We start from the raw sequence: 25,758 nt of genomic DNA, 5'->3' as shown, positions 1-25,758 counted from the left end.
GCCATGTAAATAAGAAGAGCTTGATAATGTCAGTGTTACAAAAAAACAGAGATGTCCTTCTCAAGGAGATCAGAGTGGCGAAAGTGTTGCCGGTGCTGCGAAAACATCTCCCGGAGCACCTGATTGGTGAGATCGAAAATCAGCTCACTATCAGAAGGTTTGTTTATAATAATCACACAAGACGTGGTCTATTCATTTTTGCACAAAATAACTGAAACTTTTTAAGTTACAGACATTTTAAGCTATAAATTTTCGTCTGGGAAGGATAGTGATGAACATTTTGGGAGTTAGGGGTAACGACTAAAGAGAAGACTTGGTGGCTGCATTTTTTAACTGGCTAGGAATCAAATTTGTTCACCCAAATTTGGCTATTTTTAGTTTACATGCTATATCTTTTAAAATGAGATCTTTAATTCAGGGCACAGTGTGCTCTTCTATGTTAACATGATGTCATGCTTCAGGAAGAACGAAAAGATGTTAGATATTTTGAGGAAGCGAGATGACGGAACAAACCTTCTCAAGATGGCCCTGGAATTCTCTTATCCCAATCTCATGCACATATTTGACGGTATGTTATTTAAATTTCCTCATTTTCAGTGCTATTTATTTCTGTGTAGGTCACGTGTTCATCTTTACTTAGTAATGAGCACTGAGCAGTGAGCTCGAGTGTATTAAACCTTAGTTACGACTATATAAAGCAGATCACTTGAGGGTCCTCCTGAGAACCAAGATCGAATTATCATTTATTTGGTTCACTGAATCACTATCTCTATGAGCTAAAATAAATCAATTGTACTGTGGCATTGTATCAAGTCTGCTTCTTTTATGTCAATTGAATCTTAATCTGAGGACCATAATGATGTAAAATTGAATAGATCTTCTCGAATGATAACAATCACACAAGTTTACTACTCCTCAAACTGTCGTTAAGGAAATAGGATTTGAAATCGGATATATTTTAATATACTTACTACATGTGACAATGTGTTCATTATAATCTATACTAATAATCTCAAATGTGTGTGTGTGTTCGTTCGTGTGTAATTTCCGAGCGGCTTAATCAAGAAAACGGTAAGAGTTAAGTTATGGAACTGCTTTTTTTCGGTATAGTTTCGACAAAACTCTGACGAAGCCAAATAATTATTAATCGGCCGGTCGCGGTGGTAAGTGGTTTAATTTATATTTTTGTGACCCAAATCACAAATGTGATAATAAAGTGTCGTATGTACTCTTCCTCTCTCCCACTCTCGCTCTCTCCCCCCCCCCCCCCCCCCTAACAGATTTGCTATATAATTAGGTAATTTGGCAGCGTACCTCAAGATTGCCTATCAAGTATAGCTATTACTATTAGATACATAAGGGGCACTCATAATTAAATTGCTGTCTGTTTGGACTAAGCGAGTTCATACTTTCGCACCATTTTAACTACGAAAATGGTATGCGTGTTTTCGAATATTATAATACTAATAGGCGGGTTTATACTTTTGCATTTCAACTGCGATAGTGAAGTCCCGGCCGTAGGCAACGGGTTACACTAGAAACTTAATAACTTTAGACCGGTACACACTCGACATTCGATACAATAATTAGATCGGGATATCATATCTCTAAATAATGAGAATTCTGGGACCCAAAAGTCTGATAATTTAAAGATATGATCTAAATAATCAGGTACATTTCTCGATTAACGTTTCCTGGCTACTATACGTTTCCTGGCTACTATACAGATTATCACAATTCATCAAGAATCACGAGACTAAAATCGGATTTATGTTTGTGTCACAAATAATGCAGATCACTGATTTGTGCACCTTGAGGGTCCTCCTGAGAATTAAGATCGAGTTATCATTTATTGGGTTCACTGAATCACTATCTCTATGAGCTCTAAGTAAATCAATTCTACAGTGGCATTGTATCAAGTATGCTTCTTTTATGTCAATTGAGTCTTATTCTGAGGACCATAATGATGTAAAATTGAATAGATCTTCTCGAATGATAACAATCACACAAGTTTACTACTCTTCAAACTGTCGTTTAGGAATAAGGATTCCTAAAAATAGGATTCCTAGAAATAGGTTTTGCAATCGGATATATATATACAGGGGGGGGGGGGGGGGGGGGGCAAAGTCAGTGTGCAGATGTTGGGTCTTATACGTCCGTCGTGTTTTATATTTAAGAGTTGTTGCTTTGCAGATGGCATACTGTACCTACTTGTTCGAGGATTCCGTCGCCAAAATTTGAAAATTCGAATATTTTAGACCACGCCCACTCAATATTAAAACACCTACATTGATCTCTCTGAACATGCTAGATGCCTTTTTTAGAGACGGTACATTATTAAATGTTGTATCTGATCTGAAAAAATGAAGCAAAACGGATTAGAAATGACGAAGTTATCAAGCATTTTGTGTATCTCGTTAAATAAATAAATAAATAAATTCTAACATTTATTACACGCTTCGACATAAAAATATACCCAACAAAGATGTACATTTAAGTCATTCAAGCGAGACTTAGTGTTGAAAATCCGAGATTATGGATTTTTTTATCAGTTCAGATTTTATGAATAAATATTTGTTTGAAGTTACCAAAATTATGCACTTTCATATCAGTTCAGACAGTTCATTATGGACAAATATTAGAAATATTATCAAAAGCTAGGTGGAAATAAAACTTCTTTAGGGCATTTTTAAAACATTCTACAGATGATAATGATCTCACTGAGTAGGGTAGTTCATTCCAAATTTTTGGTCCACAAAACATAAATGCAGCATCCGTTCGTCTGAAATGAGGAGCAGGAGGAACTTTCAACAAATAAAAGTCATCATCTAGTCTAGAACTTCGTCTTCGTACTTCCCTTAGATTGATGTGTCCTTGTAAGTACTGAGGGGCTATGTTATTAAAACACTTGAAGACCAGAAGTGATATTTTGAACTTGATTCTGAACCGAACAGGTAGAAAGTGGAGCTTTTTGAGGTAAGGCATGATAGGTTCACGTATCTTTTTTCCGTAAAGACCAAAGATAAATCTAGCAGCATTGTTATGTATCTTTTGTAGCTTATGGAGATTCTTTTCTGTTATACCATAATAGACTGAGTTGCAGTAGTCTATGAAACAGAGAATATTGGAGTGAACTAACTGAACTTTTAGGTCATGGGAAAGCTTCGAACCGATTCTTGATAAGTCCCTTTGATTCAAATAACATACTTTGGAGACAGCATTAACAAAATTGACTGGGTGATTATGTGACACCGTGACACGACACCTTAATTGGGCACCCTTAACAATTCCCATAATGTTTATTGTTAAACAGTTTAACGGGGTCACCTAATCACGTGATTAGGCAAACCAATAACCTCGTTATGCTTCATATCTCGATCATCTGAGAAGCTAGAACTCTCATTTTTTCAAAACAAACGTAATTGAAATGGCCAAACACAATTCAATAAAATTTGACTCGATCCGACTATCCAAACTATCAAATAAATGCGAAAATGAACCTTCATTTGAAAAAAAAGGAACACGAATATTTTTCGATTTGACAAATTCCTTGAACCAGTGGTGGTAGTAAGTCATACCAGAAAGAATAATTTCAATTGGGCACTCAGTGACTGAGCTATTAAGCTATACGTTTGCACACTGATTTTTGCCCCCCCCCCCCCCCCCCTGTACTTACTACAGGTGACAATGTATTCATCTAATCAAGGATCGACTGGGACCGCTTATTATGATTCATAATAACTTAATAACTTTAGATCGGTAAATACTCAACATTTGATACAATAATTAGATCGGTATAATTAGATCGGTATATCATAATATCTCTAAATAATCAGAATTCTGGGACCCAAAAGTTTGATTATTTAGAGATAATCTCTAAATAATCAAGTACATTTTCTCGATTTACGTTTCCTGGCTACAGATTTTCACAATTTATCAAGAATCACGAGACGAAAATCGGATATATGTTTGTGTCACAAATGTAATGATGCAATCATATCCGGTGTCATTAGGATTATGACATTGTGTGTGCACACTGCACACTTGCAGTGTAGTGACTATTGTCATGTTTACTGTAGGTGTAGGGATTAGCTGAATATGTTTTATGCGATGATAAATTTGTCCTATTTCAAATTTATGTGAACAGCAAATAGTTATAGTCACGTGATCAATGATAAATTTCGTTTGCTTTTCTCTGAAAGACTTCAAAATGCAAATTTTTGTCGAAGTTCTTAACCACCCTACGCGCGTGGGGTGGACTCCTGGGGTGGACTTTTATTCAGCGCGTATTTTGTAGCCTGTTCAACTTGACGTTTTGAATCGTTACTATCTCAATGTCACAGATACACAGAATGTGAGGTGATCATCTTAAAGAGAAACGTCTCAGCTTTCACCTGGTGTAAAGTTTATCTTTGTTCTCAAAATATAGCTCGCTCAGTGTGCAACAGAAGTTGACATTACAATAACCACGTCCGCGACCGGTCGTCAGATACCGGAGTCTTGCACAAAATTGGGTCCCTAAATTAAAATTTTATGACACAGTTACGATGAACTAGTGTCTAGGGAAACATTTGGTGAAAATTTGAAGGGTCTACTGTTAATATTGCAAAAGTTATTGAAAACAAACTAGCTTAATCAGAAGTTTTTGGGAAAATTTCAAATTTTGTACGTAGTGGGGTGGACTCTCGTGACGCGCATCTGATGGCGTGGCTTTTTCAACAGCAGTCAGTACGGCCAATATCAGAGCACAAATTATTGTGAGTAAGACCTTAATGGTCAGCTATGAACCCCTCACTAGAATAGTAACCGTATCTAAAAACAAGGAAATGTTATTCTGTCAAAGCTCAAATTTTTTACTCTTCTCAGTGCAGTTACTATGAATGTACTAGCTAAGTATCGTTGATCGTAGCTGCATTACACAGTAGAAGGTAACCAATACAAGGAACAATATACAAGGAAGACTGCTGATTAACGAAGCAATTTCAACGTGAACAGTTCCAAAATACATAATCATGGCGACGATAGTTCAACTTGAACCTTTATAGTTTTTACAGTCTAAGATCACAATAAAATCACGTGAACTGCGAATCACAAAATCAAATCACTCAAATCTGATACAGTCCCGTTACAGTACGCTTTCGTGACAACCTCAACGCTTAAAAAATAAATATTCTGCAGTCTTGTGACCACCGATGGCCCTAACTCTCCCTTGTCCGCGAGGAGCATCGTTGCGACCATGGGTTTCAGTTCTTTGTTCTTCCCACTCGGCTTCGATAAATCGAATTGGCTGGAAGTCAATCTATCAGAAAGACCTTTGTCGATCTCAGGGGCGTGGTAAATTGTGGATGTCGGAGTATAAAGCTTCCTGAAAAGATTGAGACATTCACTCGGTCTGTTGTAAATATCGAATAGTCCTTGTAGGCAGAGATTTAATTTATGTTGGGTTTGATAACTAGAAAAGGCGATTTGATATTCATTGATAGTATAAGAGTATAAGCATATAAGCATAAGTGATAAGTTTATATACCCTTTTTATGGTACCTCGATATCAGTATTGAGTAATCATCACTCAAAATCTACTTATTAAATTTATTAACTAAACAAGTTAATGTATTACCGTCCTAGAGAGGTTTTCCTGAGAATTTGAAGTCTTTGTAGGTAGCTGACATGTCTACTAAGCTCTTCGATTGAGGAGTTTTGGACCCCTCGGCGGTCCAAATGATTTATAATGCTGTGGGCATTTTCAACATCTATCGAGCTAAACGCCCTCGCAGCATAACCTGTAGAGAATGAACATGTCATCAATGCACAGTTCAATGATAAAAATCAGAGTGGCCGATTTCAACGGGCAGAATTCGAATATCATGGCCTTGGGGAATGGACTATTTTTTGTCGATTTTACTAACCAAACTGGCAAACGATTGTTGATTTTCGTCACTAGTCTAAATGAAAGCAAACGTTCGGCCGAACATTTACATGATTAAAAACTTACCGCTTTCTTTCGTTATTGTGTACAGACATAGCCGGGCTTGGGTTCCGCATAGATATCTTCTATCAGATTAAAGTTGAACCCACACTTTGTACTGCTCGTGGGAGGAGGAAAGCAAACTGATACCTTTTCCATGAGCATCTCGTGTAGTACCATCATCATTTCGATTCTGATATCAGCTGCAAAATTCGTCTATTACTAAATGCAAGCTTTTCGAACTTCGTATCTTGGAAATAACAACTTCTATGAAAGAACACACACACACACACACACACACACACACACACACACACACACACACACACACACACACACACACACACACACACACACACACACACACACACACACACACACACACACACACACACACACACACACACACACACACACCACACACACACACACACACACACACAACACACACACAGACAGACAGCAGACCAGACAGACAGACAGACAGATACACACACCCACAAACACATACAGACATAGACACCCAGACCACAGCAATAAACACAGACACACACAGACACAGACGGACACACAGACAGACAAAACAAAAATTCACCCCAAAAATACAACAGACTTTACAACACCCCCAACCCCAAACACCCCCAAAAAACACCCAACCAAAACTCAAACACATACAACACACAACACCCACACAAAAAACACTCATTTTTCCTTCAGAAACACTAATTAAAAATTACAGAACAAACGCAGTACAATCAAACCACACACCCCGTTTACAAAGACAAAACACAGGCCCCAAACAAAACAGAGTAATTTTAAATACAAAAACAAACCCCCGGGCAAAAAAAACAAAATACAAGAAGAGCAAAAATTAAAATCCCTTCTTTTTGCAGATGTTGACGTTTTTAATCGGGGGGGATATTTTTCCCCCTTCACCCGGGTTAACTAAACACTCCTAGAACGGGCCCTCCCCCTGGATCAACCGGGGGATATTTTCCCGGGCAGGATCGGGAGGGGGGTCAAATTGGGAAAACCCCTGGATCCTCCCCCGTCCCTTTCGAAAAAAAACCCAAAGGGCCCAACAAAAAATTGGTTGCATGTCACCCCCGGGGTTAAAAAAATTTTGAAATAAAAAAATAGTGAAAAAAATTTTTTTCCCATCTAAAAAACAAAATTTTTTTTCATTAAATTCTTTAAAATTTTTTTAAATTGGGTTTTCAAAGAATCATTGAACAAAATTCGGGTTTTTTCCCTTCTTTTTTAACCCTTTTTACAGGGGCCCCAAAAAGCCCCCTCCCCCCAAAAAAACCCAAACCATATCTGGGGGCGGGAGTTTTTTAAACCGTCCCCCTAAAAGCACCACCCTACCGGGCCCAAACCTTCCTTTAAGTATTTTGTTTCATCAATTTTTCCCAAAATTTTAAATTTTTTCAAAACCCCAAAAAATTTTTTTTATCAAACAAAACAGAGTTTAGGGGCCACGTATCCCTTAAAGGTTTTTTAAACACTGTGCTTTTAAAGAAAACCTTGGGAATTTTAAAAACCCTTTTGCTACAAAAACCCAAGGGTTTAAAAAAACCCATTTTTGGTTTTGGGGGCCCCCAAATTTGATTTACCTAAAAGGTTTTAACCCGGCTCCTAAAAAAAGGGTTTTTTTCAACTGACCGGGCCCCCCATTTTGGTTTTAATTTGTCCCCCCCACGGGCCCAAAATTGCCTCCCCCCCCCGAAATTTTCCCCGCTTTTGAAAGGGCCAGGAAGCTAGAGCCCCCCCTCAAACTCTTGGCGATCCGACAAAGGGAAAATCCGGGATTTTTTTTTTTTTTCCCCCCCCCCCTTTTTTTTTGAGATGGTTTTAAATTTCCCCTTTCCTGGAGTAGCGGTTTACCAAATTTTTAAAATACCCCCATACGGGGCCCCGGAAAAAAAATTTTCCCAAGGGTTTTTTAAAAAATTTAAATTTTTCCAATTTTTTGTTTTTGAGTAAAAAAGGTCCACAAATTGTGATAAAAATGGTTTTTAAATTTTTGGAAAAAAAACAGGGCCTTCCCAAAGCCCTTTTTTTTCCTGGGGCTTTTTTTGGGACGGGGAAGGCCCTTTTTCCTCCCGTGCCTTTTTCCACCAAAAATTATCTGCTGAAAACAGAAAAAAAATTTAAAAATTTATGTCGGACAAAAATTCCAAAAAAAATTAAAACCCCAATTTTTATTTTAACCCATTGGTGGTCCAAAAAGAGGGGCGTTTTTAAAAAGGGGAAAAGGGAAATTTTTTCAAAAATTTTTCCTTTAAAACCCGATATAAGGATGTTTGGGAACCCGGGCAAAATCAAAACCAATTTTTAAAAATTAAATAACGGGTTTTAAAAATCGCTGCATTAAACGATTAAATTTTTTGTTTAACAGGGAAAATTTTTAAAAGGGTAAAATCAAGGCAGGGGGGGAAACCCGGCCCAAACCCTTTTGCTTTTTTTGCCCCTTCACTTTCAGTGAAAAATTTGTTTCACGAAAAGAAAAATTGACCTTATTTTATAAAAAAAAAGGAGCCCCCATTTCCCCAAAAGGCAAAAAATTTCAAAAGGGCTGCTCAAAAAAAAATATTTGCATTTAAAGGGGGCCTGGGTTGCAGTAAACCAAAAAGTCTTTTAAGGCCCCAAAGAAAAATTTGAGGGTTTTTCCGGGCAATTTGGCACAGGGAATTAAAGTTTATCAAGTGAAAATGAAAAGACTAAGTTAGGGTAAAGCCCAACAAAAATTTCACGTAAAAAAAGAAACGTTCTTTTGGTTTGGGAAAAAAGGGGGGGAAAAAATGCCCGGAGTAAAATTTTAATTTTAACCAGGGAAAAAACAAAAAACAACTGACGCACTGAGCAATTAAAAAGGGGGGGAAAAATTTTTGGGGAAAACAAAATTTAACAGGGGTTTTTTGCCCCCCCTTTTCCGTACCCAATGGGGGTTTTTCCCCACCAAAATCGATCGGGCCCAAATCAGGTTTTTTTCCCACGAGGAAGGGTTTCAAACCAAACCGCGCATTTTGTCCCACGTGGGGGCCACGTAACGCTTTTTAAAAACGTTTCACGGGGTTTAACGGAAGGGGGGTTTTTCCGGGGGAGCTTTTAAATCCCCCCGACAAGGGGGGGAATTTTTTTCTCACGTTTATCTTCAATAACTATCGCTATTTTTATAGTAGAGAGTTAAAACTTTCACCAAATGTTTCCCTAGACACTAGTTCATCGTAACTGTGTCATAAAATTTTAATTTAGGGACCCAATTTTGTGCAAGACTCCGGTATCTGACGACCGGTCGCGGACGTGGTTATTGTAATGTCAACTTCTGTTGCACACTGAGCGAGCTATATTTTGAGAACAAAGATAAACTTTACACCAGGTGAAAGCTGAGACGTTTCTCTTTAAGATGATCACCTCACATTCTATGTATCTGTGACATTGAGATAGTAACGATTCAAAACGTCAAGTTGAACAGGCTACAAAATACGCGCTGAATAAAAGTCCACCCCAGGAGTCCACCCCACGCGCGTAGGGTGTTAACTTCAAGATGTAAAGTTTGCTTTATTTTGTAGTCGTACAGAGAAAAAAAATGAACAAGATGACTAACGATTAATGATATATTTGTGGATAATTCTGCTAAATGATAAATTAACTGACACCATTTAACCGACGACCGTTATAATCTATTTGTATCTTGTACTAAATAAGCATTTAAGATGCATGAAGCGAGCCCCGAAAAGAAGAAGCATTATTTACACCATGCGTGCCATATAGCATGTTGTGGCAAGGCCCAGGACCTTCCCGAGTTGTATTTGGATTCTGATCTCATCTTCTGTTTAGCGTTCTTTGTTTTAAGCGAAGAGAGCTGAAAGGATGTAATGGAAATTTCTAGAAAGTGGATAAGAGTGGATAAGAGTTGATGATAACACGAACAATGGGTCAGTCTTGTTTCTACTCAGCAACTCTTCATAGCCCCTAGTTGTAAACACTAAACAGCGGTGTTGATTATTTTAATTACAGCTTCCTTTCATGATAGTCGACGTAAACCAAGTTTATCCAATTTAGCTACGTGTACCAAGTGTAGGTAACCTGGTGTACCTATTAACTGCCTCCCTCCACTTACTCACTTAGACACTAGATATCTCACAACAATGTTAACAAGGAAAGTACACTGACACAGTGACATGGACACTTGTACTTGTAAAAGATATAATTACAGATGACACCTGCCGTTAATTGAACCTTTTTATTTCAGTATCTTTGTAACAAAGAAAGGTAAGTTTTTGACAGGAATAAGAAGTTTGCTCTTTACCTAACATTGCCTAACTTACTTTACATAATCAATTATCTTTTGTTTGAAATGGCAGCTCTTTCTCATTTTAAAGACGTTGTCAGATGTGTTCTTTTAGACCTGATCGTCAACTTTGTTTTCTCTATTTAACTATCAGAACTCTTGTGATTATTCACTACTTCTTTTGTCAGCCTAGAACAATGAATATTGGAGTATATAATGAGTATTTGAGGTACATAATAAATATATAATTAGTATTGAAGACTGAAGTACAGGGAATATTTTCGTATTCATGCCCGCCCCGTAATCATCACATATCTACATTATAACCAAACCAGGAGGTCAAGTGTGTGACCTTCTGGCATTAGGCCTTGGATTAAATACTACCGTTTAAAGCGAGAAAGTGGATAATATCAACAAATCAGTGAAATCACTCTCTAATGAGACACAGTTCCTAAATTCAATTACCAGGATCTCACATCCTTCTTAAACGCCAACCACAAAACAGTCAGTATCATTACCCGCTAAATTTGATCCAAGTTCCCAACTGGATCATCTCATTGTGTACACACAAACCCATCCTCTCAAGTTACACACCTGTGTAGCTAAGTGTAGAGTAGTGGGTAATGTGCAGTGTGCTGTGGGTAATGTGCTGTGTGTGCAGTGGGTAATGTGCAGTGTGCTGTGTGCAGCTAAGTTCTATTGATAACTGTCGTACACTTCCTGCCTGGAACATAAACTATCTCCATGAGTGTGTGTTACATTATTTACAGACAAACTTTTGTCATTGGTCCAGTGCTATTATGGAACAAGTATGTGATATTAAACTTGTGGAATGATGTGCTGTTAGAAGTGGGATAATGGATCTATAAAACTTGTGTTTTGAAACTTGATATATTTAACGTCATTACTCATTGTGCACATTTGAACACATGGCAACATGGGCTACGTGCCATTTATCACACACACACACACACACACACACACACACACACACACACACACACACACACACACACACACACACACACACACACACACACACACACACACACACACACACACACACACACACACACAGTGTCTCCTAGTGAAGAGGGAGGCCTTCTCGCCGTGCCCACAGAGTGTGACTCCTGCTAGCCACACTCCAGGACTCCCTAAGTATATACAAAAACATAGAATAATAGATATCAACGCAACAGACCTCTGGAGTCTCGAAGCTGTTACTACCTTGCTCAGAGCAAACCCACTTCAGATGTTCTTCTTTGGCGGGCAGGCGAGGGACTTCCGAGCATGGTCCACACCTGAATATGTGTCACTATCTGAGATAGTCCTGTGTGGGTCTAGTGTATGATTGTTTATGAGCCTTGGTGTATGTCCTAGATGCTTATCCAAATAGGTCGTCTATCCTAGGAGGTTACCCAAAAGGGTTTTCCCTATCCAGTCTTGTCGACTGTTCCACAAATTTGAAGATATGATTGTAGTTTACTGTTGTTAAGGTAGAGTTTACCAATTATCCTCATTCTGAACCTCATGATCTGGATGCACTTGCAGAGGAGGTGCTGGGATGTTTCTGCTTCTCCTGAAAAGTGTTCACAATCTTGCGTCTCGAAGTTGACGTTGTTTGCCACGTTCTGAAAATAAACTAGTTGGCTGTGACCTATCCTGAAAGCGACCATGTTAGCCATCTGATGTGAGTTCCTGTATTTATATTTGTGTCCGAGGTACATCTCAAGTGGAATGTTCCTTTGTCACTGAGTGTGGCCTATTTGGGAGGAAGGGTTCTGGTCCTATGGGGATGCTGTTGGATTGAACGTCCTTGCGAATTCGTCCGCTAGTTCTTTACCGTATACTCCTTCATGTCCTGGAACAAAGTTCTACTCGATGAGAAAACCTAGCGAGTTGAGTTGGTCTGAGATGTTCAGAACGAACCTGGAGTTAAAATTGGTGCTGTTAAGGGCTTTAAATGCAGCCTGGGAATCTGAGAGGAATTTATGATTGATTGAGATCCTAAGTTATCATTAGTCCAGATACTTGCCATGTATAACGCAAATAGCGGGTACGATTTCCTCAATGAACCTGAAGAAGGAATATCTGTCCTGAATTGATACCATGTAACGTCGAGCTTAAAAATGAATCAAAAGTTCGAGTAAATCGTTAAACGTTGTATGTCCTATTTGCATCCCCTAAGCATTGCATTGATGTTTATTCCTGGTCCGGTTAGCTTTGCGTCTCAGAACTTAAGAGGTCCACTATGCTTTAGTGAGCTATGCTGTCCACCAGGGTACTGTAGATCTAAGGGTTCCCCGTGTAATGGGGCAGGCTGTGATAAAGCATCTCTGCAGGATGTCCGAGATGAACTGTTTCGAGTGTTGAGAACTTCCGCTGTAGAAACTGAATAGAACCAGTAAGGGTGTCAGTCAAACTCTGCTGCTACTAGATGATTGTAGAGCGTCCAGTCACACTTCAATAAAGAGTGTGGCAAAGCTAACCCGGTCCCCTGAAAAGTGGTTACTGGAGGAAGAAGTGCCAGGAATTCTCGTTATCAGTGTGTCCTCGTAGTCAGAGTTGAAATCCCTAATTCTGTCTTATCACGAGCCTGTGTCTAGCGTGTGTCAGCCCTTACGCATTAGCTGTCTTAACTGAAAAGACCTGAAAAGTGGTTACTGGAGGGAGAAGTGCCAAGACTACTCATTATCAGTGTGTCCTTGTAGTCAGGATGAGCGAATTGGAATCCCTAGCTCTGTGGTGGGTGACTTCGATGGGACCTGAAAGCTGAAAGAGAATTTCCTGGTGATTTAATAGCTCTTAGAGCTAGGTATCTGTGTCTAACGTATCGTCATTTGTGTGTGAACTATCTTGTAACCTGATATCTGAAAGAGAAATTTCCTGGTGCTTGGTAGCTGTTAGTGTTGACTTCCTGGTTCCTATGGGAACTTTGGGTTGGCAAGTCCCAACCTTAGTACTCAACAAGAGAGCACACCACCCGTTAGTGCCAACCAGGCCACACCACGTGGAGGTTCGGAGAGGATTTCGTGACCCCACACACACACACACACACACACACACACACACACACACACACACACACACACACACACACACACACACACACACACACACACACACACACACACACACACACACACACACACACACACACACACACACACACACACACACACACACACACACACACACACACACACACACACACACACACACACACACACACACACACACACACACACACACACACACACACACACACACACACACACACACACACACACACACACACACATATATATGTTGCCTGGATTGATTAATTGCATCTTCTTATGAAATGTAGAAAATGTACCGCCTTTGTATGTTATGATATGTTGTGTCTAGACTGTACTAGGAATGGTATTCTAGGTATGTTGTCATGCTTATAACATCCTTCAAGCTCCATACTCAGGAACTTGTAGAATTGTATAATATTAAAAATGACCTCATCGCTTTAAAGTGTTCATTTCATATTCTCACAGATCGTTATTGGAAAGGGCTCAAGTTCATAAAATGATTTATACAAATCAGAGTTGTGTGGTGTTAGATCATTTTAAAATCATATTCACAAGTAGACACACTCAAAGTTGTAATGATTCTAACTGCCTTGTCACTACTGTACAGCTGGTGACTATACAGGTGGAATGACACAAAATTATCGTGTAAGAAATATAAGAGGTATGTCAAGAATGCTGAGCTAGAAGTGTATTGGGGTCGTATTACTAATTATTTTAGTGATACTCAGTATTTTCCCAGTTCTATTTAGCACACTCGTGATGGAGACGCTGGCAGATGAACTCAGTTTAGCTGATTTCAGCACTGCTTGATTAGAATAACTGCTTAAGTTAAATCTTAATACAAATCAGTATCCAAAGAACGCTCCATTTTTGGCATAATAATTTTGTATATTTATATTTCGCTAAGCAGGGTTAAATTGTATACTTTAAATTTGAATATTTTGAATCTCGTAAAAACTCTAAATGCAAATTCTTTAAACTATACGAATTTGCAAGAAATTGGAGGTACCTTACTCACATGTGACGGTTATGAGTTCTCTCTTTAAAATTAAGCTTTCTAAATCCTATCTACTATAATAGTGACTTGTATATTAACTAATGTCTCTTCAGATACGAGTTCAGAGGACGAGAATGCGCCCCCACGACCTCCACCCCCAAAAGCATCACCCAAAAAGAGCCTGTCCAGAGGAATTTCAGAGGATTTGTTCAAAAACTCAGCTCGGCCCGGTGACTACAAAGCAAACAATAGCAACAACACTAGTAAACCGGAAACTGTTGTTCCTAAAGTTATGCCCAAGCCTAAAATTACTCCAAAACCCAAAGTTGTGATCACTCCCCGACACCTTGCTCCAACTTCTAATGGTGTAAGTATTTATGTGCAATAAAGTTTAGAGCTCTGACATTTTGTGTCAACTTGACTGTTAGTAGTGTAACGGCTGCTTTAGCAGATGTTTTCAATGTATCGAGTTTCATAACTTTGTCATGAATGTTTTATACAATATACATGGTTAGAGAATAGAGATGCAATGGATGAAAAAATAAGTAGTTCAGCTACTCAGATACATATTACAGTAGTTGAGTCACTCGAATCAAACCTCCGGGGAATTGAGTTTGTCACATTTCCTGTGCTGTTAGAGTTCCAGATGTCAACAGATATGTTTTGTGCTGAGTACCCTGTAAATGCTTCCTCTGATTTATGAAACTAGTACCACACTTTCCTATTCTGGGCGTAGATATTCTTTTTAGATCATCAAATCAACTTTTCGACATCTAAGGTTAAGTATTACGGCGCGGGGGCGTTGCAGCAGATGCTCAGGTCAGGGAATGTTTCGCTCATGACGTCATGTTTCCTGAGTCGCACCCTGGAGTAGATTTAATTTGTGCTTTCGGGAACGTGCGAGATATTTAAGCTTGTCAAGACGCAGAGTAACTGAGCTAATCTCGAACGCGCGTCCCTACGCGCGCAGTCTATCGACCAATCAGCAGGCTTCTTGGTCGGAACAATTGTGATGCCGTCCCCCCGAGGCACTGTTCAAACATATTATATATTGTTTAGTTGAAGGACTGGGCGATTATCAACTAATTTGAATTCTAAAATATGCTAGCCCAGCACTTACTTATTCCTTTCGAATCCCGAAGAGGTATCACAGTTCTTCAACCTTCAGGCACCGGCTCCAGTGCCAAATAAAGAAGATGACAATCGTATCAAAGAACTGCAAGCTGAAAATGGGAAACTAAAAAAAGAAATAGAAGATAAGAACAGCAAGTTAGCTGGATTGGAAAAGATCAAAGCCGATACCGGGTCGGCCCGAGAATTAGGCCGACTGAAAACTAAATACGAGAACCTTGAACGGGAAAAAGATATGGTCGTCACAGAAAAATTGGCAATGGAAACAGAACAAAGTATAATCCTAAAAGAGAACGAGTTCTTGAAGAAGATGAAAGCGTCAGCAGTAAGTAAGAGGGAAGCTGTCCAACATTTGGAGGACAAAGATTTGGCTGAACAAGCGAGGGATGAAGCTTTGAGAGAAAATCAGAAGCTCAAGCGAGAGATGGACGACTTACAGGTAAATGGAAATACTGCTGGAAGACTTTTCAAACGCGACAGAGGACTGACTGATTGACTGAACTTCTGAAACGAACCACTAGACAGACCTACTGGGAGATTTATCTACTATAAAACTGGAAATCAGACCGATCCTTCGACCTTTATACAGACAGACAGACAGACAGACAGACAGACAGACATACATACATACATACATACATACATACATACATACATACATACATACATACATACATACATACATACAAACAGACAGACAGACAGACAGACAAACAGACAGACAGACAGACAGACAGACAGACAGACAGACAGACAGACAGACAGACAGACAGACAGACAGACAGACAGACAGACAGTGTGATGTGAAAAGGCGACTGAATGTCAACAATAGCATAGTGTTAACTATATGATTGTGTCAATTATAACAATTTTAACACAAACACCGCCTCTATTTTCAGCGCCAAGTTGGTGATGTTACCTACCAGAAAGATATCCGCGAAGATGAGCGGAGAAGAGAAGCCCGTGATAAAGCTAGACTGGAGAAGGAATGTGAATCTCTTAGAGAAGAGCTCCAAGAGGAGAGGTAATGTTTTTATGATTTTCCCTCATTACATTAATGAAATTGAAACCTGAAATATATCTGATTTTCTTTACTGTTATTCAAGTCAGTGAAATATAGCTGCTGGTATGAGACTGTGATTGAAATCAAATTCGAAAAGTCATTTGGCCTCAATTTAACCTACCTTACATATTTATAACGTACGAAATGTGGCGGTTTTCCGAAAATTTCGCCATATTTTCGGACCGCCAAAATTTCGGTCGTCGTAATAGAATCCGTCGCATTATCTTTTAGCTTATTTCAATGACTGTGCCTTCACTGCTTTATTTTGTTTCTAAAAAGTAATATCAAGTAAAATAAATAAATAAATTCTGGCATCTTGGGACAAATTATCACCACACCAATGACGAATTGAATGTCAAGCAATACAGTTTAAATTTGCATTAAAATACATGTATGTGCTAACATGAAAGTATTACAGTCTTAATACAGACTAAGTTTGAACATGATTTTACCGAATTTCAGAAATTTCCTTACTGCTTACTGTCACAAAAAATGATGAAAAATACCCTTATTTTCTGTGACGTCCGAAATTTGACGGTTTTTGTTCAATTTCGCCATATTTTCGGACCGCCAAAATTTCGGTCGTCGCAAATTAGGCCGCCATAAGTATGTCTTGTAAGGTATATTAAAGTTAGTTTCTCATTGTCTTTTACACTTTCTGTTCTTCAGGAAGCACGCTACGAAACTGTCCAGTAGTTCAGTGACACTGTTGCAGTACGAGAAGCTACAAGATGAGCTCGATAACACGAGAAAAGAGGTGAAATCTGCAATAAGAGAAAGGGATGCGGCTGTTCAAGATAAGGTACGTTTTTTAAATCGAAAGGATGTTAGAAAACTCTAAAACATTCTAGATCATATGTTTTGACATGCAGTTTTATAAAAGCATGTTAAGTATGTTGCATTCCTGGTGAATGGTTGTAAGCATGGTTATGATGAGATGTTGCCAAACAGAATGTATGGGAAAGTTTGGTACATATATGAATACTTTGCATAGTTGTAATTCCCACGTGGCTCAATGTAAACACTTACATTTCCTCGCCACTGTACAGCAACACAATACTACACATGTTTTGCTTACCTTTGACGTATTTTATTTCTATAGTTGCACTATAATAGTACTACCTGCTAGTTACTTCACATACATTTTTCCCTAAATCTATTTTTAATTGAACCGTAAGATTAGAATTAGAATAAGATGAAGTGCTCTCGATGTACCCCATAAAAATTAGTAAGGGTTGTAGACTTCGACCAAACGAGCAGAATTTTACCAAACTTTTATTGCTCTAGAATACTCTGCTGATGGAGCGCAAGTCAGGAGAGTCTGCAGAGATCAGGAATCTTCAAGAGAAACTCTCGCAGTTAAACCAAAATGTCGCTAAAATAACCGATGAGAAGGTCAGCATGAAACGACTTTTTAACATTATTTTTTGTAAAGTTAAGTTGATATTTATCTAAAATTTTTATGATCGCATTTAAGATTATATAGTGCTTGATATGAGGTATGAATGATGTGAATGAGTTGTATGCTTTATTTCACGAGTTTATTGTGTGTGGTGGAATCCTCCATTCGCCCAAGAATTTGTCCCTATCCACAATATTCTCTGTTTCAGAACAACATCGCGTTTGAGAATGCAATGGTAACAGACCAGCTAAATGCCACTGTTGCTGAAGCAGATGAACTGAAGAACGAGAGGAAACAGTTAATCGAGCAAAACGATCTGATGAGAAGTGATATTGAGCATCTGTTGAAGGAAAGAGAGGAGATTATGGATGAGTTAGAGGAGACTAAGAAAGCTATGAGCGGCACTTCTGGAGAGAAAGAAGAGGCAATCGCAGCATTGAGACAGAGCTTGAACAATCAGCAGAGTATCTCTGATACATTTGAGGCTAAGTTCAACGAGACAGAACGAAAGCTCATTTTGTTGGGCCAGGAATTCAAAACGGTTGCGGAGAGAGAAGAAGCATTAGTTGGGGACCGAGACACGTTACAACAAAACTTAGACACTGTCCAAGGGAAACTAGATCAGTTGACCCAGGAGAGGAACACTGCAATGAGTGATTACGACCAGATTTACAAAGAATGCGAGGAGCTCAAGAGAGACACGGTGGCTGCAGTGGATGACAAGGAAATGATCGCCGCTGATCACCAGCAGGCACTGGACGAGATAGAGAAGCTTCACAACCACATTGCACAGTTGGAGCGTGCTCCACAACAACAACAACAACAACAACAACAACAACAACAACAACAACAACAACAACAACAACAACAACAACAACAACAACAACAACAACAAGCTCCTCCACCAGTAGCAGTTGAGGTTATACGATCAGTGGCAGCAGCACCTGAGCGTGTTGCCTCCCCACCGCCAGCACCTGCTTCTTTTGTTCCTGAAGACGAGGACTTCATTGAGGACAGAGATTGGAGAAGTGAGATCAAGGTTATCTTGCTGAACAAAGCTCAGCACAAAGCTAGATCCTTTGGCTTTACCATTGGAGGTGGTATTGATAACCCCCATTATAAGGATAATCCTGAGGACTCACATATCTACGTGTTACGAGTCCAGACAAACGGAGTCGCGGACGGAGTCCTGCACCGTGATGATGCTATACTTTCTGTCAACGGTAACGATCTCTCTAAAGTAAAGCACGAGTACGCAGTCAGCACCCTCACCAGTTCAGGAGAGTGTATTGAGTTGGTCATTAGGAGGAAGTTCGTTCCGGAGCTCATCAAGATCATCAACCTGTCGCCATTCCTAGACAGAGGGCTAGGTTTTAGTATCATCGGTGGTAAGAGTGAAGATGTGACCCAGGATCCTGGTATATACATCGCCAAGGTCCTGCCTGGTGGAGCCGCTGAAGCTGAGGGTATTCTCGACAAACAGGACAGAATACTGACCATTAACGGATCTTACGTGGTGAATGTGAGCCGCAAATATGCGGAGGGTTTGTTGAGTAACCTGGATGATCAGTGTGTACTGAGAGTGGTAAAGCCTTTCTCCACTCTACCCTATGATATAGATGATGTAGATAACGTAGATGGTGCAATGCCAGGTCCAGCTAGGGACTATAAGAGAGGTCGCTCCACGGAGGATCTCAGACGACCTATGTCACCTGATCAGGACTTATTCGGACCACCTGCTAACTTCAAGGATACACGTGGTATGAACAGAGCTGGATCTACTCCGCAGCTCCACGATGATCGGCTCTATCAGAATCACATGCCACCTCCAGTAGACCCACTTAAGAGGTCTTCATCTCAAGGACATCTGTTGAAAAACAGACCTGAAGCGGGACATGATCTACAGCGATCCAGATCGCAGGACTGGGCTCCTCCCCATATGATGGATCCTAGGAATTTCGCGCCGTCTTATGCCATGCGCCGTATTAACATCAGGCGACCTAATGCTCAAACATCTCTCGGATTGGAAGTTTACACTGCAACTTCGGGACAGAGCGGTATATTTGTAAACAAATTAGACAAACTAGGCCTCAGCTTCAAATCAGGACTACGATGTGCGGATCAAATTCTTGAGGTCAACGGCAGGAATCTGCGGAATGCAACTCACGACGAAGCTGTCGGTATTCTCTCTTCAAGCGTAAACTTGAATCTAATCTGCCAACAAAATCCTAAGCAGTTCGGAGAGATGCATCAAAGCATGAGAAGCGGTTTCTTTGTACGAGCTCTCTACTCGTTCAGCTTAGGTCTGGACTCAGGGCTGAGTTTCAAAGAAGGTGATGTGTTCCATGTAGTAGATCGCGAGAGTATGGAGCAGGAAGGCTGGTGGCTAGGGCTACTACTGCGCGGCGCCACTGCAGTGCAATGTGGTGAGATCCCATCCCACCACCGCGCAATCCAGTTCATTCAACAGAAGTTCGGTCCTCCCGCAGACCAGCAAGGAGGGAGAAAGGGCAAGAAGTCTCTGCTAGGGGGTGTGTTTAAGAAGGGAGATGGTTTGAGTCAGTCTGGAAGTGTAGACGATCAGCTTAACGCTAGTGATATCATCCCTTACGAGCCAGTACTCAGGAAGGATCTCAGCTTCTGTCGACCCATTATTATTCTTGGTTAGTTTAAGAGCTTCTTTTTTTTCGTCTGTTGTTGATCTCTAAGTTCACAACATTGATTGTGGCCGCATTCCTTAAAGGTCTTAATTTCATCCTTGACTGTTATTGGTTTGCAAGTAGAAACAGTTTCATGAATCTAACACTGTTCAGGGCCCCTGACAGAGCTATTGAACGACCGTCTTGTTAACGACTGTCCCGAAATGTTCAACAGGTATGTCACTCACTGTCCCGTGTTTTTTGTCAATGAAATGATTGATTGATTGGGGACCAGCTTTTGGTACACTGGTTAATGTTTACTATATTATTAAAGTATTACAATTACATATAGAATAATTACATAAAATTAGATAAATATAAATTCCCTTTGCTTAGGACGTACCAAAATATCCAAAAATGAAACGATGCACCTTAGCACACAACACAATACATAAACAACTGGCAGTGTTTCCTCAGAAAAGAGCCCTATAGATAAACCTGGCCTGGGTGAGACCTGCATCGCGATTGCTATTCAGCGATGTGTGCTCTACAAGTCATCACATACCTGAGTTACAATCACGGTTGCATTTATATAACTATATAACTCGCAATTAAAAGTTCCTCGTTATCGGCCGAAATCAACAAATACACGCCGAAATCAACAAATACACGCAACAGCCATAGATAAGAGCCTTATAGTACACTTAAATCAAAGTACTGTGGTTATCAGATATCAAAAATACTGTATGTTACATCTTGACCTTATCTACACTAAAAATCTTGCCGTCTCTGATATAATGATACTTTGTTGGCTGAGCAGTAATCATTTCCTTCATTTTTACAACGAGTATCTGGTGAGCTGCTTTCTCCTCCCTATTTCTGTCAGGTGTGATGTACCATGTGTGGTACGCTACATAATTAGATTTCTTCAGATTTCTTGCTCGAGCAAGAACCATTTTGACTGATTCCGTGCAAGCCAATGTCACTTTTATCGGTCTCGGTTTTACCACTATCTGCAGGTTTTTTAATCCCGATCAAACTTGCTGCCACCACTTTAGGATCACACACCGAAGATTCCCAAATTTCGGTTATCACTTCTTCTGCCACTATATGTGGATCACTGCCGTAATTCTCTGGCACACCGTAAACAATGAAATTCTTACTGCGGACGTCATCTTCAACTACAGTTTTCACAGCTGTCTTTATACTGTCAATCGACGGAGCACTGGTAGTTGTTTCACAGTTCTCCTTCACGATGTCGCACCATGTTTTTTTCATCTCAGTTTGTACAGTTTGCTGGACAGAGTCGAGCTCTTTCTGTTGCTGTTTGATATGATCCTTCTGATAATTAAGCTGCTCTGATTTCAGTCTGTCTATCGTACTGGCCGCAGATTTACATAGTTCGATATTGCCTGTCATCAATTTAGAAAGATTTTCAACAGCAGTAGCCAAGGGGTCTTTCGTTATACCCATTAATCTCGAATGATTCAGCTCTGTAACGGTTTGAGTTTTCGAGAGTTTCAAGATGTCACACAACGCCACTGATAACTCTTTTTCGAGTCTGTTCAAATTTTCCACAGAGAAGTCCATTGTACAAAGCAAAGGCAAGCTGAGTAGCTCGGCGTGTCGATGTAAAGATAAAACAACTGATAAGAGAGCAATTAAAATTGTTGCAAAAGCTAGAATAACTGATTGTAAATGAGCAAACAGCAGTAAAATATTGCTTTATTTATCATTGAATTTGACACTTCTGATTTATTGACCTGTTCCTTTCTTTTGCACATTTAAAATTGGTGAGAAAATTGCACCGTTAATATATCGTCAAACTGTTTTCTGATCCAGTTAATATACTCTTTAAATTACAGATGCATTCTGTATACGACAAGACCGCCAGACAGAGACGAAGTTAACGGTCGTGACTTCTGGTTTGTCTCGCAGGTATGTACTATATATAATAATAATAAGACTACAAATAATAAGTACTAAAAATAACACTCTGTTCGTCCATTAATCTAAAATTGATCTGCTTTTGAAACCTTCTCTTCACATCAATAATGGGCCGTGGTAATTACGAATATTTGCAGTTTTTGGTTTTTTTTTAATGTTAAAACGAAGAGCAATCTGCGATATGTCCTAAAAATTTAAATGGGCTTTCTTCAGCAACAAATAGAAGATATACAAGCTGGTAGAGAAGACGACAAGTTTGTGGAATGCAGACACATCAGCGGACACACATATTACTACAGCGGCAACGCTATTAAAGAGGTAATGCTTTACAAAAGATCAATAAACTTACCCACGATTTCACAATTACCTAGTACATACCGCTTGAACACTGTAATACTGGTACTGAGTCTTGAAAGGGATCAGTGAAGAAATTATTTTTATCAGGTAGCAAAAGCGAACAGGCACTGTGTGCTAAACGTCGGCATACACTCCATAGACAGACTGCATTCGGTCGATCTCTTCCCTATCGTAATATTCGTCAAGTTTAAATCAGCTCAAGACATCAGGTAACTAATCAACTAATTAATTAATCAATTAAGATTAATTACTGGATAATATTCATGATCCATTTTATTTATGTTCTCCATTTTAGCAGTTTATACATTTTTATGGTTAATTATATAAAAGATAATATGATAAACGGTCCTAAACTGCTTGTACAGTTTAACATCCCGTTCCACAGAACTTGAAATTTTAACTTGAAATTAATAACCTGTAAATTTTAACAGACAGCAGTTTAATGAGCGCTGTTCGATTGAGCAAGCGCAGAAAGTCTTTGAAAAAGCGGTCAAGTTGGAACGCGGTTTCAGCGATAAATTTAGTGGTAAGTTCGATAAACAATATTAAAATGGAGTTTAAGTACTATTACCGCAGATCTATTCCAGAGTTTATGATCCAGCTATCGAAAATCTATGGATTAAGAAACGTTCAAAAAAATACGCGCAAATATGCTGCATTAAGAACCGGAGAGATCTAAAAATATACTATATGTGAACGTTCCTTCACAGTCTTATATTTTCAGCAACGTTTAGTGGGGTTTCTATGGAGGAAGTGTTCCTGAAAATCAAAGACTATATCCGTGACAATGCAGCAAACGTCATGTGGGTTCGGCAGAGCAATCAATGAATAATAATGCGATAGATACTATCGTTTAAAGACCATATTTGGCGGGACAATATCTGGTGATAACCATATTTGGAGATGTCAATCGCGTCATTATGTTGCCATCACTAACTCTGCCTCTCATAAGCATGCTGCTCGATTTCTTTCATTCTTCAGTCCTTGTTATAAAACCGAATAATATTAATATCATTTTTATGTTGATTACATTTACATGGTAATTTGTGTGTAGTAGAGTTATATTCAGTAACAGATTGATAGAGAAATTCTACCAAACCAAATGGTTTAATATTTAGATTTATTGTTTTAAGTTTTACCCCTACAATTCAGATAATTTTCATCATCGAGTTTTACAGATTATTTAGGGCTACGTTGAATACCGTTTCTCAAAATTTCGGGTTTCAGACTTCATTTTTAGAATTTCAGACAGATTAATTTGATTTAAATGACTTCTTAACATAATATTCGTTGTTACACCGTGTTTCACGTTTTCATCGAGTTTGAATTCTATGATAGCTTGTCAATACATTTTTATATAATATATATTATATCAATCGTGATTTATATTGGTAAAGTTTAGGATTAGTTGTTAGCATATGCGTATGATTCTTTGAATGAAACTATATTTGAAATAGAGCTGGTTTTAAGATAACAATTTTATCATAATTATATCCAAAATGTTTTGGACATTAAGCTGATTTTTGTTTGAGATTCATTATCGTCATTTAACACATGGTGAGATGAGGACAGTTGACTTTATATCTAAACATAATATTCGGTGGAATATTTATTTGCTCCAAGATATGAAAATATCATCGTAATAACACAACTGATGCATGATGAATCCAAGTGATCTGAGATTATCGCTATTTGCTCTTTTATGTTCGAATTATTTTAGTGGACGATGGAAATGACAGCCCATAAGAACGAATTGTTCTTATTAATTGCGCTCCTAAACGTTCATGAAAATAATTGCCCTTTTGTCGAGAAGGAAGGTTAGACAGCACCATGATATTGTTTGTGTTACGAGTATGGCTGGGGTTACCTTACGTTTTGAAAGCTGATATTGATGTTTACTTATTTTGTAACATAGTATGTACAAGTACTGAATTTTATCATATTTTATTTTGACGTTTAAAACCTTCAAAATCTTGGGTTTGACTTTTTAATTTTTAATCTCATCGACGCACCGCTGGGTTTTATAGTGATATCAAATATATTATATACGGGTATCATCCGTACCCCATCCGTAAAATAATGATCCCGGATAAATTAAAAAGCTGACCAAGCTATACTACAGCGGAACCAGATTAGTAATAGTAATAGTATATATTACATATTAAGATAAAATCAAAGCCCTCTTGAGTCTCGACTGACGGATGTCACTACGCGCGCGCCGGGCCAGACCATTAATGATTAACAATGATCAACTTGATAGGGTGTGTGTAACAAGCAACCCTAACCATAACCACGAAGCTTTCTATAACCCTTACCACAACCCTAAGGCTAACCTGAGCCCTAAACAATCGAATTCATGTTTTACTAGCCTGTCACGTGACCAAAACGGTTTTTTGCCCATATGCCATAACTCTCCAGGGAAGCATCAAGAACTGAGTACTGGGATTCCCTGGGGGGGGGGGGCCAATGGCATAAATGGAGAAAATGGAGAATTACTCATAGGTTTTTCCATTTTCTCCATAGAAATAGTCTCCATTTTATGCCATTTTATGCCATTGAAAACCTGAAAAATTTAGAATTTCGAGAAAAATTATTTAAAAAAAAGATATTTTCGGCCAATAATGAACAGAGTATCATGAAACATGGAGAAAAGTGGTTTTCAGAAAAACTTTGAAAAATGTTGACTTAGAAAATGTTCGGTCCGAGTCATTTTCGATACGTACCTCCCGTATCGAGAGCTCCCGATTCCGAGCTCGTGTTGCAAAGGGGAGGCCTGCCTTCCGAGATCGCATTACCTCGAGTCCAAAATTGTGTATCGAGGGGAAGGTGTGGACTTCGAAAAAGCGAAAAAATATTTTCGGCAAATAATGAACAGAGTAGCATGAAACGCGGAGAAAA

The 25,758-nt window shown here is 39.0% G+C and overlaps 1 protein-coding gene across 2 annotated transcripts; it reads left to right on the top strand.

Moving 5' to 3' along the window:
* On the top strand, positions 1-24,439 carry LOC134812523 (protein scribble homolog). 2 transcript variants are annotated; one of them, XM_063819995.1, is made up of 14 exons: positions 1-157; positions 462-568; positions 14,435-14,688; positions 15,490-15,891; positions 16,352-16,476; positions 17,185-17,317; positions 17,803-17,910; positions 18,126-20,580; positions 20,731-20,791; positions 22,422-22,494; positions 22,717-22,821; positions 22,948-23,069; positions 23,292-23,386; positions 23,585-24,439. In XM_063819995.1, exons 1-14 carry the CDS (start codon positions 27-29, stop codon positions 23,686-23,688), a joined length of 4,275 nt encoding a protein of 1,424 aa, XP_063676065.1. In that variant the 5' UTR covers positions 1-26; the 3' UTR covers positions 23,689-24,439. The 2 variants fall into 2 exon arrangements, with proteins under 2 accessions (XP_063676065.1, XP_063676066.1); XM_063819996.1 differs by lacking the exon at positions 17,803-17,910.
* Positions 24,440-25,758: the final 1,319 nt, after the last annotated feature.

The sequence above is a fragment of the Bolinopsis microptera genome, chromosome 3 (genome assembly GCF_026151205.1).
Source record: "Bolinopsis microptera isolate Bmic1 chromosome 3, MBARI_Bmic_1.0, whole genome shotgun sequence".
Classification (NCBI taxonomy): domain Eukaryota; kingdom Metazoa; phylum Ctenophora; class Tentaculata; order Lobata; family Bolinopsidae; genus Bolinopsis; species Bolinopsis microptera.
This window is presented reverse-complemented; position numbering and strand designations above follow the sequence as displayed.

Excerpts from the sequence above, each read along its gene's own strand:
- LOC134812523 (XM_063819995.1), top strand. The coding sequence starts at position 27 with ATGTCAGTGTTACAAAAAAACAGAGATGTCCTTCTCAAGGAGATCAGA. Across the intron at positions 569-14,434 it reads TCTCATGCACATATTTGACG|ATACGAGTTCAGAGGACGAG; the intron begins GTATGTTATTTA and ends ATGTCTCTTCAG. Across the intron at positions 22,495-22,716 it reads ACTTCTGGTTTGTCTCGCAG|CAACAAATAGAAGATATACA; the intron begins GTATGTACTATA and ends GGCTTTCTTCAG.